Source organism: Taudactylus pleione, unplaced genomic scaffold (assembly GCF_031769625.1).
Source record: "Taudactylus pleione unplaced genomic scaffold, aTauple2 ptg000189l, whole genome shotgun sequence".
Taxonomy (NCBI): Eukaryota; Metazoa; Chordata; class Amphibia; order Anura; family Myobatrachidae; genus Taudactylus; species Taudactylus pleione.
The window spans coordinates 10,154,951-10,169,368 of NW_028284591.1; the positions used below are offsets into that span (position 1 = coordinate 10,154,951).

A 14,418-nucleotide genomic window follows, 5' to 3' on the forward strand; every position below is an offset into this window, starting at 1 on the left:
CCACTAGCTGGAGATAAAGGGTCCGATTCAGGTTGGATTGCAACTGCGATCGCAGTTGCGATTATTTACGCAGTCTCACTGCAATGATATGATAATCCATTGCGATCACTATGCCGTCGCAGCTGGATGCGGCAGATGATGAGAGTAGATACGGCTGGTGCGATTCGCTGCTGGATGCGGCTGATGAGGAGAGTAGATACGGCTGGTGCGATTCGCTGCTGGATGCGGCTGATGATGAGAGTAGATGCGGCTGGTGCGGTTTGCAGCTGGATGCGGCTGATGATGAGAGTAGATACGGCTGGTGAGATTCGCTGCTGGATGCGGCTGATGATGAGAGTAGTTACGGCTGGTGCGATTCGCTGCTGGATGCGGCTGATGATGAGAGTAGACACGGCTGGTGCGATTCCCTGCTGGATGCGGCTGATGATGAGAGTAGATACGGCTGGTGAGATTCGCTGCTGGATGCGGCAGATGATGAGAGTAGATACGGCTGGTGAGATTCGCTGCTGGATGCGGCCGATGATGAGAGTAGACACGGCTGGTGCGATTCGCTGCTGGATGCGGCTGATGATGAGAGTAGATACGGCTGGTGCGGTTTGCAGCTGGATGCGGCAGATGAGAGAGTAGACACGGCTGGTGCGATTCGCTGCTGGATGCGGCTGATGATGAGAGTAGATACGGCTGGTGCGGTTTGCAGCTGGATGCGGCAGATGAGAGTAGATGCGGCTGGTGCGGTTTGCAGCTGGATGCGGCTGATGATGAGAGTAGTTACGGCTGGTGCGATTCGCTGCTGGATGTGGCTGATGGGGCGGACGACCATCGCATCCTAGTCTGCCGTCGATTGCAAAGAACCATTGGATCTCTGCCATCGATGGCAAAACCATAAACCATCGGTAACTAACCATCGATGATTTTTATCTGTCAATAGCCATCCCTACTAGAGCAGCGGATGCTGATTAAACAACGAGTGAATGCGACTGAAGTAGTGAGCCGCACGAAGACTTGCCTAAGCAGCGTTGCAAAGGGGGACAATGACTAGCTCAGCGGCTGACTGGGCCCCTGCTACGCTCCTCCAGCAAACCTGGGCCCAGATAATTTCTACCCACTCCCACACCCCCTCACGGCACTCAATAATATTGTGCCTAGAGACCAACCTAACTTCTAAATCTGCTCTTGGGCCTGGAATCTGCTCAGTTAAGTTCCTTCAGATGGGAAGTCTGTGTGACCTCATCATATGATGTAACCGGGGGCGTCCTACCGATAGCCAGGCCTGGGATCTTCCACAGGATAGCTGACAGATCTTTGGCTGATGGCTGTAAAATAATAAGATATCTATTTCAGTGTGCCGCTATGTGCCTCGTGCCTCAGTGATACCGCTAGTTCCTAGTGACTGACAAGAAGCTTAGATCAAGGGCCAGTCTACACAAAATGGGGCTTTCGGCAGAAATGAAAGTGGGATAATGTAACTTATGGAAAGAACTTTTGGACATCTGTAATGAGATCCCTGGAAGAAATATCTATAAAATAATATTAGAGTAGATGAATTTGAGCGCCCGGGCTGATGCGGTCTCTCTCTCCTGTGGCCTGATACCGACGCGCTGGGTCAGGTGTTATTAAGACTGCGAGAACAAGAAAGAAAACGCAACTTTTCATAGTGTAATATACCAGTAGGCATAATGTCATTTACCATTAATAATGGCTAGCGGTATGTAATATACCTATGAAATTATTTGATGCAGTAAATAAAACACTGATTGGCCCCTGCTTCACAAAGCTCCTCCCCTGCCCTGCTGCATTGCTAACGACCCCTCCCCCTCCGAGGACCTGCTCCACCTCAAATCTACTACACAATAATACCTATTAATAGCAGAAGGATGACTTTTATGAGTGGCATATTTGTATGATGTCGTTGTCTGAGCAGGGCACATCCTATACCAAATTAAATGCCTTGGTCCGTAAATTTGCAGAAAAATATTGGTGTTGTAATTGGTTGCTTCGTTTCGGAGTTATGTGGCAAAACATCCGCCTGCCATTTACAATGCTTCACCATTGTGCTCTGGAAAATGTGACAGTTGGTGAATTCTCCCTGGGCACCTGCTGGATGACTTGGAACATGTGACCTGCTGGGTGGTCTGGAAACTGTCAGTTACTGAACTTTCCCTGTTTACCTGCTGGGTAATCTGGAAAATGTGACCTGCTGGGTAGTCTGGAAACTGAGTTATTTGCAGCCACATCAGTGCGTCTTGTGGGGACCTCAATCACCAACTGCTGTGTTATTTCATTATTCACTTCACCCCACACTGTTTACACCAATGCGAGGCTGGCCCAGAGGACATTCACGTGGTGGAACACAGGTTGCCCAGAGTGCGCGCAATTCAAAGATCTTAAACAACATATGAACAAGATAAACTGATCTGCTGCTTGCATTGTGCATGACATATTCACAACAATACCTCTCTTTGTGTCCTATGGACGTGTAATGTGTGAACTGTGGAGCCCTACACTTCTTGGTAGAGGACATTAAAGGCAATTTTTCAGACTAATGTCACAATGTAGTTGTTCCACCATATTTAGCAAAACTTTTTATGATAAATTCCCTCAAAGTACAGATTCATTATCTCCATAATAACCTCAGTAACTAATTTCCATAATATCCTACCTAACCAAGGTGGTTACGCCGGGATTCCCTAGTCTTTTTTATCCAATATGTCTGTACTTTATATGTTCCTTTTATGTATCAGTGATTCAAACTGGTATACCTTCACCTATGTCTTAGATCACCCCCTTATCCATCCAAACCACATCCAGTCCTGCAAGACAGATGCACTTTAAAAACCTGGTCCAAGTTTGGGCAATTCTTGTTACCTAGTCAGTACCTCTTTCATTCCCATGTAGCCCATCTGAGGGGAAACCTCTACAATGGTACCCCATATATTACCTCCAATCCAGCAGCAGTGGGTGGGATTTCCTCACTGGGTGGGTGTGTGCTGGAGGTGGCAGCTGATTTGGCAAGAGGTGGGGCCGAACCAGTGAGCCGTTCACCTAAAATGTACACCTGCGCTCTGTCTGCATTAATATATGAGGTGGGAGCCGTTGACCAGTAATTCTACTTATACCCCTTTTACACCAGAGCAAAAACCTGGGTTTTTGCTGGGTCTACCCGGGTCGCAGCTCAGTGTAAAAGGGTCCCTGAAAAATAACTTGGGTCAAGTGACCCAGCAATCCAACCCAGGTAGCTACCAGGGTTGGACCCAGGTAATGGTGCAGTGTAAACGGTGCGACCCGGGTTATCCGACCTGGGTCATGCCTAAAATGAGCTGATTGGTGGTTGTGGAGCAGTCACCTCCCACTTTTTATGACCTCACAGGTTTAGCTGGGCAGACCTGAGTTCAGTGTGAATAGAGCTGACCTGGGAGTAACCCAGATCAAAGGTGTAGTGTAAATGGGGTCTGACCTGGGTTGGAACCATGTCCAAAAACCCAGGTCAGACCCGGGTTTTTGGTGGAAAAGAGGTATTATTTGGGATTTTGAACCCGGAAAGTGTTTGGAATTATGTTCTCTTTTGTAATAAGTAACATTTCCCTGTCTTATCCCTTAAGCGGAGAAAGTCTGGCACTCGGTGCATTCATATGTATTTGGTGTCTCGCACAGAGCATTAAACCATCATTGCATTTCTCAATTAACTCTGTTGAGATGTTTAGTATAAGGTGGAAGATGGAATATTGCGCCACAGATAATACCGGGAAGCAGCAGAAAAACTTCCTGGGGGGAGGCGGAATAAGGGGCTATAACGAGATAACAACGTCAGGAGGAAAATAATGAAACGGCTGTTATATAGATATAACACAATAAAGGACAGGTCTGCCCGGTATAAAGACTATTTTAGTACAGGTCTGAGAATTAAAGGTTTAGCATTGATGAGAATTCTCTCCTTGGGCTTTTGTATTCAAGCGTGACTAAATTATAGATTGAATGTACAATTCAATTATTCTCCTGGTGACCTCTCTATTCTCTGCTCTCAGGAATAGCCACAGACAGTCCCAATGCTGTGCTGATAGGATTAGCTCCAGAACACTTCAGCTACCAAACCATGAATAAGGCCTTCAGGTGAGCGCTGTCCTGATTGTGTTTTATGATTCATATAATTGTCTGGTTACTTTTTAACAGACGGATTAATTCTTGTTGCTCCAGAGGGAATGACTGCACCGCGTAATGTGGTTCCATCTGTTTAATAAGGAACGCATAGAGCTGTGGATTTGCTTGCTCCAGTTATCCCCTGCTCTCAGTCAGCCCTATAGGCTTTATACTTTGCTTTTCACCTTACAGGGAAATTGCGCGCTCGCTTTAAAGGGCCAGTAACACTGAGGGCTTCATTCAGACCCGCTCGCAAGCGGGTCGATGTTGAGGCCCTGCGCACGCACTAGCCCCGGAGCGAGAGAGAAATTCTCTCGCTCCGGGGCTCACTACAAAAGGGGCAGCTGTCGATGGCAATCGACAGCTTGCACCGTTTTGTAGGCGGGGCGGGGGGGGGGGTTGGCTGGCCAAACGGAAGCATTCCCGAAGGAGCGCCTGCCGTTTCGGGGCCAACCCCACTGACATCACTGGCTCTATTAGAGCCGAAAGCTCACTGGGGCTTGCGGCAGACAAGACCCTACCACAAGGGTCTCGTCACAAGCCCTGATGGTCGCGATGGTCTTGACCATCAACCTGGCCTCTCACTGAAGCTGTGGGTGGTCACCCACAGCTTAGCGAGCGGCCAGGAGGCCGGCTCTTTACAGAGAAGCGTCCGCCCTCATTCAGAGCGAGCGCTCGCATTTTGCGAGCAGCTCCGAATGAGGTCCCGAATGTTTTATGCAGATCTGCCCCCTTGGCAATGCGCGGGACTGGCCTCCGCTGGAGTGACGCCATTTTGCCATAGTGCGCTTATGGTGGTATTTGCGCAATGATCCGAGAACAAAGCGTAAGCAATTACGAGCTGGTAAAACAACAAGGGGGCCTGACTTAAGAGATTTTGGAGGAGATGTATCAAGCCCTGGATAGATATAAGGGGGAAAGGTTTGCGCAAAGCAACCACTCAACGTCTAACTGTCGTTTAGCCAGCACAGTCTTTGAAATGGAAGTTAGAAGCTGATTGGTTGCTTTGAGCAACTAATTCAGTTTCTCTCTCTCCAAGGCTTGATATATCTTACACCCCCCCCCCCCGGGTTATGGAGGCAGGCGCATTGGTATGCCAAGCTGAGACCGTCTGTGTCTTGACGTTCTACCCCACGGTGAGGTTACTAGAAGTCTCCTGATGTCTATTCCTCTTTTGCTACCATGGAAGAGAACAGGAGAGCCAAAGGCACTACTAAAGTATCATCATATACCAGATACACTCCTGAGTCCCTACCTCCGGAGACCACCTTCTAAGACTGTCCTCAGCTACAGCGGGCACTTCTAAAAAACAAACAAAAATAAATAACCTACCGGGCAGACGTTCTTTTTGTATCCCATTCCCAAACAATATTCTGTTTTGAACACGATGCAAGAACACTGTGACGGCTGAGAGGTTCCTTATTGCTCCTCTTCCCAAACCTCATACATATTAAGGTGGCTAAACACTGGCTATACAAATAGCCACATCCAGCAATTTGGCATTGGGTCCGGGTCACCAGATCATAATGCCGGCTTGTTAGTGGAGCCAGCATATAAATGGTCATCTGCCACAGCGGTCATCTGCCAAAAAGATCTATGCCCATGCCTGATAGTGATACAGGACCTCATTCAGAGTCGGTCGTTGCGGCCACTCGGTCGTTCGCTAAACTGCGCATGCTTAAAAAATTTGCAATGCGCGTGCGCAATCTAGCTATTACGATCAGAAATTGCTCTCTCCTTGAACACAGCCAGGTCGTTAGTTTGAGTGACAGGATGAGGCTTTTGTGGGTGGTAACAGGGGAAGGTGCTTGTGAACGGGGGAGTGGAGATCCGAACGCAGGCGTGCCTGACTATGCAAACGGCGTTTTATGGGAGTGCATAATTAACTAAGTAGCGTCATGGCACATGTGACCTGGGAGGTTATTACACTGACTAGATCGTAGTGCTTAGAGGGTATGGTCAACCTTAAGCTCTACGATCAGCTCCGATGGTTCCCGATGGTCTCGATTAATCCTTATAGGCCCGGAGATTACGTGTAATGCAAACGAGAAGGGGGTGTATTTTTTAGTCTTACGGCCGCATCCTCCCCTCGCTCGTCCAGCTAACGATCCTATCTTAACGACGCAACTTGCGAGCGCTTCATTTGCATATCCGGCCCCTTTTACCTTTACGACCGACTCTGAATGAGGTCCACAGTCCTTTCCAATCTGAGCGGTTTCTGGCGCCACATTCGCTCGTTAGCCACACACGGTGATCTCTATGCCAATATCGGCACGTATGGAGCCAGAATTGTTCCTCAGGAACTCCACAAACCTTTGCATACTTGCTTACGGATGTTGCTATTGGCTGTAAAGCCTCAGGTCTTGCTAAATTGTTACAAAATGTAAAAGTGAAGATGTTATCTGTGCTGGTGAGGATCTGTAATAGCTGATAACCGCCCCCCCCCCCCCCCCTTCCCCAGGACTCCAGGTCTATCCAACCTCAGAAGAAAAGGGAGGTCATGTGAGTGTAACGTAGAACGAAGAGGCCTGGTACACCATCCCCAATTTTATCTAATCTCCCAGCTGCTTATCTTATCACCCCTCTATCTGTAAGTGGAATGAAGAGATATTCTTAATTACAGTGCGGTTTTCTTGTATGCTGTATAATTCGCGGCTGTCTTTCCCTTTCTGCATACAAGGACATGGATGGGAGAACGAACCCCAGTCTTGTCCCAGGTCAATGGTCCTGTTGCCATTTGCCTGTGTAATAAACTGTCGGTTCTCTCCAACAGGATCCTATGTACTATATGAAAGGTGCGTGCCTACCTGCAGTGCTGTGCAGGATCTAAGATGTATTGCCGTAATGTAGCCTGATACACCCATGTGACCCAATGCAATAGGGAGCGTTGATCCCAGAGAGTAGCAGGACCCTAGGAGCACAAAGTGGCTGTAATTGCAGACGGCCCTGGCAGCCCTATTTGCCACCGTGTGCTAATGCGAATATCCGCGCGGCTTCGCGCTAATAATCGCACCCCACAATGTTTTGTCCGCCTGTCGTCGTTCGTGTCGCCACTTACACCCGCACGCCCCGCGCTGGGTGCACAGAGAAACAGACGTCCGTTTTCCCGAAGCATGCTTCATACTAACACGGAAGTCTGGCTACACGCCCACCCCACGCCAACAATATGGATCGCTGCTGCGGCTGCGTCTTTATGCTAATTAGTCTCTGGAGGCAGTCGCTCACCGCCACGTGCTCGCATCTGGCTGGCCACCACCCTGTTACTTCCCGGAAATGGCCACCAAAATGGCGTGGATCTGTGTGCAATTTCGGTCTGCGCCTTTATTCGGTAGCCACGGCGGCGCATGCGCCCAATGAAAACGTCAGCCGCTTGCATGCGGCATTGACATTACGTGCACCTCTGTACGAGGCCCTAAGAGTTCAGCGATTCGGGGCCCGTCGTGATGAGGACACAAATTGCATTATTGATAGCAGGCAGATGTGAAATGTGCAGAGTTAGATGTGGGAGGGGCGAGTCCAAGCTCCAGTCTACATTGCAGTATAAAAATACAGCTGCCCAACATTAGTGGGCTACATGCAGAAGCAGATGGTATTTACCCTGCATGTAAATATAATAAATGTATTTACACCTTTTGTATTGCAAGGAGTGCAAATATCTACAGAGGCAAAGCAGGAATCCGTACCAACTATGTAAGAACATCTCGTCTGCTGGAGTGAGAGCGTGATAACTCCCCCCTCCGGCGACCCCTGACAGAGCCTAGAGCTGCCGCACTGTCTCACCTCCCAGCTGGCTCCAGTGGGTATACGCGGGATCCTGCAAGCACCACGAGATCTCACGGGCAGCCAGCAGAGCCAGGGGCAGTGCTGACCCTGCTGTGATGGGACAAGGACAGCTGCAGCAGTGCCACTGACTGTACAAACACTTTGGCTGCACATCTGCGACCTATCTTGAAGATAGGCGCGCCGATAATGACGGGGACGCATAGTCATTGCACACACTTCACCACATTACTACATGGGGGAGAAGCGGTATCAGCGTACATATGTGTGCTGATACCACGAAAACCCCATAACTCCGCTTCATAGATCTACCCCCTAGTTAGTTACTTATTTTTGCTTTACTTCCAACCTAGAATCAGACCCTTTAGCGTTAATAATAATAATTATTAAAAATGAGGTCATGGCGTTGTGCGTGGGGGGTGTGGCTTGGCTGCCATTTATCCTTGACCTGCCTCTGGACTGTCCAATCCTCACAGTCTGAACCCACCCCTGTGTGAGTGGTCCCACCGCAGCGTTTACCATCCTTGCCGGACATGGTTTGGCACCTAGATAGCCCATCCGTGCACTACATGACCCAGCTGCGACCTCCTCCTTCCTGGCGGCTTTTAAACAACATCTAAATAATTGCAATGTGCTTCATATGTTCTATTCTCACTCGCCTATTAGCCGTGCCTATGACTTTTTGCAGCATATATAGTTGTTTTGGGGTGGCGATACTCGTACCGAGCGGAGGGAGTAGTTTGGAAAGACGGGCAAATCAGTTTGCCAAAAATCTTGCCATAAAATACAGAGATGATTGGAGACAGAATAAAAAAAAAAAGTTGCCTTATTATCGGAGTGTCGGGTTATCGTGGACTGTGAGCAGACAGGGACCTGATAAGGAACAGTGATTACAGGATTCCTAGGCGGAGATCAGAAAGGTCTGATTGACTTTATAGGTTAGAGCTGTGATAAGAAGTCGGTACAGCTCTGCTCAGATACATGCGGGTACACGCTCCTATTGCAGGAGCCTTTCTGCCAGACGTTGGCTCTTTGTGGCATGTGACCAGGGGCGGGCGCTATAAAACAGTCCATTTTCATACGGTATGCAGTCGGGATGCCGACGGTCTAAATGCCGACTTTAGGCATCCCGACTGTCTAATGACTGGCGTCAAAATCCCGACGCCTGTCATTTTACCTATGCCGGGAGCCCGATGCCCAGCAACCCGATCGAAGGTAAGCCGGGCGCGGACAGCCGTGGGGGGGGAGGGTTAGGTTAGGGGCTGCCGGGGGGGACTTCCGGTAGGCAGCCCCCCGGGAGGGTTAGGCTTAGGGAAGGGTGTTTTAGGGTTAGGCACCCCCAGGGGGAGGTCAGTGTTAGGCACCCCCCGGGAGACTTAGGTTTAGGCTGCGGGGAAGGGAGGGGGGTTAGGGATAGGCACTTGGGGGGAGGTTAGGATTAGGCATCCCTAAGGGAGGGGTAGGGGGGGGGATTAGGTTAGCGGTACTTACCTGAATTATCAGTCGGGATCTTCACCCCTGCCGGGCTTCCGCTGTCGGGATTTGAACCGCTGGCCATACTGATTCCTTACATGTATCACACATATATCCCCAGATCTGTAATTCCCGCTGCCAGACACAATTTACACGTAGACCTCATGGACACTCGAAACAAGACCCAGGCCGTGATGCATGAAACCTTCTAAAGAGGACAGGTGGAGACGTTTCCTATAGCAACCAATCGGCTTTTACCTATCATTTTAAATAATGTATTATAGCTATAATCTGATTGGTTGCTATACAGATACATTTTATTGGATGATCATACAATTGTGCCGTCATTCCCCGATGTTTTATATACCGTATGTAGTTATTTCTTGTCATTTTTTCCTTATCGATTCCACCGTAGGCCCGGTCGCTGTGATGGACGTCAGGCCTGTCACCGTATCCTAAACCAGTGACCTTTGCCCTCACTGTGTATTTTTCCCTCCTTTTTATTTCCTCTCCCAGCTATTGCTTATGACCAGGTCAGAACGGTTATGCTGGCCCCTTCACTAATAGTCATTGACTAAATGCCACTTTGACACCGGCAGGAAAATGACTGTCAGCTGTGCGGGCTCGGGAGGCGAGAGAAGGCGTCAGCAGCCGACGAGCTCAGTGTCTGGCCTGTCAATCGCACAAGGGCCCTATCTGCAGTGTTATAACCACTGATAATGGGGAGATTACAGATAACGAGTGTCCCTGGGTTGTAGCGGCTCCTGGTTCCTACTCCATGAAGAAAATGATAATAATCGGAGGAAAAGCTGATGGAAGTGTGACTCTCATCGTCGCCCAATTCGCCCAGGGATCTTTTTTTTGTGCTACTGTTTGTGCCACTTATTTCCTAGCTGGATTAATTGCAGCTTTTTTATTTTTTTATAAACATTTCCAAGACCCGTCCAGTGGAAACGTTATTTTTAATATTAAACAATCCCCTCCCCTAACAATCACAGTTATTCCTCTATTTGAGGTTCGAAGTGACGCTCTTACTACAAATAGACCTTATGGGGCATATTCAATTGGGTAGTTTTCTAAAAAAAATAAATCTTGTGCTGCTGGATTTATCCTGCAGGCGCATTATTTTTGGTATTCAATTGGGTGAATGATTTTGGGGGGGGGGGCGAGCAATACTTTTTTTTGTTTGTTTGTTTGAGCACCTTCAGAGCAAGTTCAAGTTTTCTTAAAATCTTTATTTCTAGGAAAAATGGGACCTGCGGCAGAACCCCTAAAACACCCCCCCCCCCCCCCGGCTAATTAAGCAATTGTAAGTTTCCAAATAGCTTAATTAGCTAAAATTACTTACCTTGCAGCAGTGCTGTCCTCTTCCTCTGCTTCACCAAAAAGTCACGTCTTCCACTGGCTGTATGAGACCCCTGTCATGTCATGTGTGTGAGACCTCATGTCAGTGTGCGAGATCCCAACCGTGCAAGAGTGTGTGTGAGACCCCATGTCAGTGTGTGAGACCCCATGTCAGTGTGTGAGATCCCAGCCGTGCAAGAGTGTGTGTGAGACCCCATGTCAGTGTGTGAGACCCTCTGTGTGCGTGTGAGACCTCATGTCAGTGTGTGAGACCCCATGTCAGTGTGTGAGACCCCGTGTGTGTGCGAGATCCCCATCATGTGTAAGACCCCCTGTGTGTATGAGATTCCCATCATGCGTGAGACCCCCGGTGCATGTTAGACCCGGTCAGGGGTAGGTTTTCTTTCTCTCCCCGTGGGTTTTGGCCGCAAAAAGTTTTCAACCAATTTTATTCAGAATTGGTCGTGAGGTCCGTGTACATTTTTTTTTGCGGCCAAAATACTGCACCCAATTGAATATGCCTCTGTGTGTCCAGAGCGCTGATTGGGAAACAGGTAGTGGTGCCATTGAGTGGTCGCCGATTACACCCGTCCCAGTCAACATCTGACAGAAACCTCTATTCAGATATCGTTCGGGCGGCGGGGTCATTTGTGGCCGGTACCTGCAGCGGTTTACAGACCGTTAGTCCTAAGACATCTCTTTGTTGGTTCCCCTGGTGATGGGTTACAAGGGTTCTGGCTGCATCTCTCTCGTTGCACCATCTTGTCCGGCTACCGGATCCCGGTCTGCCTCATCCCTGGCTCTGCCTCCTCCGCACTCCCGTGTGGTAGTCAGACATTACGATCCGGAGCTGCAGAGATGAAAGTGTCAGTGTAGGGACGTGCGAGGGGATCCAGCGCTTATTACACCATGAATGGCGGTGTCAGTAGGAGCTGGATACGTCCTGTGTACAATGACGCAATCAGACGGTGATACTTGGCACCGATCGGGTTAAACATCACTAGTGCGTGTTACTGAAGGAAGATTACGTTTTGTTTATTAACATCTAATATATGTTTATCGCATGTCCCGGCTGTCACTTAAGGGGGGGATTTATCAAACCTAAAAGGGACGAGTGGTGGTACCCATAGTAACCAATCAAATTATAGCTATCGTACAGATTATACTAAATAAATGATAGCTAGAAGCTGATTGGTTGCTCTGTGTACACATTAACTTGTCCTCCTTAGAAGTTGATAAATCTCCCTTGAAGTTTAGAGATGGAGAAATGACCTGAGGTTCATCCCTCTCCCTAATGTAGTATGTCAGGGTACTGCCACGAATGTCTGGAATGTTGGGCCAGTGGCGGTGTATTATATACCGGGCAATTGGGAGGAAATCCATTATCCGCTGGACAGTGTACTGCCTCTACTGTGATTGGTTGGTGGTGTATAATATTATGGCCAAAATGTCTAATTACTAATCGGATTCTTTTTTTAATGGTAAAACTTGACCAGAACTTCTATAGAGCCACACAATCTATGCATGTGTTCATGTAAGGGGAAACGGGATGCACTCAGGAAGCCGGCGGTCGCAACGCCGACCACCGGCTTCCCCCCTGTTTAATCCCGGCAAGTGTCAAATGACAGGCGTCGAGATCCTGACACTCAGCTTACCGATCAAAGGTAAGCCGGGCGCGGACAGGGGGTAGGCACCCCTTGGGAGGTTAGGGTTAGGCTAGGGGAAGGGGGGGTTAGGGTTAGGCACTTGGGGGGAGGTTAGGGTTAGGCACCCCTAAAGGAGGGTTAGGGGGTATAATTAGGTTAGTTTAGAATTGCCTGAAGACGTTCGGGATTTCCTCCTCTGCCGGGTTACCACAGCCGGCGGTAAATCATACTGATTCCAAGGAAACAGTCATATTGTTATGAGTGTGTGTGTGTTATATATAACTATTTATTTTCTCTGTCTGTTCCATTGAAGCTTAAACTCTCACTCGGTCCCTTCCAGGCTGGTGCTGGACGGGGCTCCCATCATCGCCATCCACAAGGCCAGGTACTACAAGAGGAAAGATGGGTTAGCGCTAGGTCCCGGACCGTTTGTTACAGGCTTGGAATATGCCACAGACACCAAAGCCACCGTGGTGGGGAAACCGGAGAGGACGTTTTTCCTGGAAGCCCTGAGAGGTACCGGCTGCAGCCCGGAGGAGGCCGTCATGATCGGGGATGTAAGTGGTTCAGATAAGTAATAAGGGGCTGTGCTTGGTGTCTCCTGTATTAGAGGCACACAGGACTGACGGGGGAGTATGAGCCCGTGGGTACAGATGTATCCTCATACATCTAGCCTCAGTACGTCACGCAATGCTGCTCTGCTAGCGTTGGGCCGCTTTTTTGCCGAAAACACATCTAAGGCGCGTTGCGAGTAGGATGCACGAGCAAACTTTTATATCTGTGTGCTCCTGAGTCTGTATATGGGAGACTGCGCTGAGTAATGTGATATGTGACCCCTGTATATCTGTGTGCTCCTGAGTCTGTATATGGGAGACTGCGCTGAGTAATGTGATATGTGACACCTGTATATCTGTGTGCTCCTGCGTCTGTATATAGGAGACTGTGCTGAGTAATGAGATATGTGACACCTGTATATCTGTGTGCACCTGAGTCTGTATATGGGAGACTGCGCTGAGTAATGTGATAGGTGACACCTGTATATCTGTGTGCTCCTGAGTCTGTATATGGGAGACTGCGCTGAGTAATGTGATATGTGACACCTGTATATCTGTGCACTGAGTAATGTGATATGTGACACCTGTATATCTGTGTGCTCCTGAGTCTGTATATGGGAGACTGCGCTGAGTAATGTGATATGTGACACCTGTATATCTGTGTGCTCCTGCGTCTGTATATGGGAGACTGCGCTGAGTAATGTGATAGGTGACACCTGTATATCTGTGTGCTCCTGAGTATGTATATGGGAGACTGCGCTGAGTGATGTGATAGGTGACACCTGTATATCTGTGTGCTCCTGAGTCTGTATATGGGAGACTGCGCTGAGTAATGTGATATGTGACACCTGTATATCTGTGTGCTCCTGAGTCTGTATATAGGAGACTGTGCTGAGTAATGAGATATGTGACACCTGTATATCTGTGTGCACCGGAATCTGTATATGGGAGACTGTGCTGAGTAATGTGATATGTGACCCCTGTATATCTGTGTGCTCCTGAGTCTGTATATGGGAGACTGCGCTGAGTAATGTGATATGTGACACCTGTATATCTGTGTGCTCCTGAGTCTGTATATAGGAGACTGCGCTGAGTAATGTGATATGTGACACCTGTATATCTGTGTGCACCTGAGTCTGTATATGGGAGACTGCGCTGAGTAATGTGATATGTGACACCTGTATATCTGTGTGCTCCTGAGTCTGTATATGGGAGACTGCGCTGAGTAATGTGATATGTGACACCTGTATATCTGTGTGCTCCTGAGTCTGTATATGGGAGACTGCGCTGAGTAATGTGATATGTGACACCTGTATATCTGTGTAGTCCTGAGTCTGTATATAGGAGACTGTGCTGAGTAATGTGATATGTGACACCTGTATATCTGTGTGCTCCTGAGTCTGTATATAGGAGACTGCGCTGAGTAATGTGATATGTGACACCTGTATATCGGTGTGCTCCTGAGTCTGTATATGGGAGACTGTGCT

The 14,418-nt window shown here is 48.6% G+C and overlaps 1 protein-coding gene across 2 annotated transcripts in view; it reads left to right on the forward strand.

The window, feature by feature from the left end:
• HDHD2 (haloacid dehalogenase like hydrolase domain containing 2) overlaps positions 1–14,418 on the forward strand; it is an 81,352-nt gene that overhangs the window by 18,749 nt on the left and 48,185 nt on the right. For both annotated transcript variants that reach the window (XM_088476500.1, XM_088476501.1), the window contains exons 4-5: positions 4,023–4,107; positions 12,718–12,934. In XM_088476500.1, the coding sequence (XP_088332626.1) occupies positions 4,023–4,107; positions 12,718–12,934 (302 nt within the window). The remainder of the gene's footprint in view (positions 1–4,022; positions 4,108–12,717; positions 12,935–14,418) is intronic.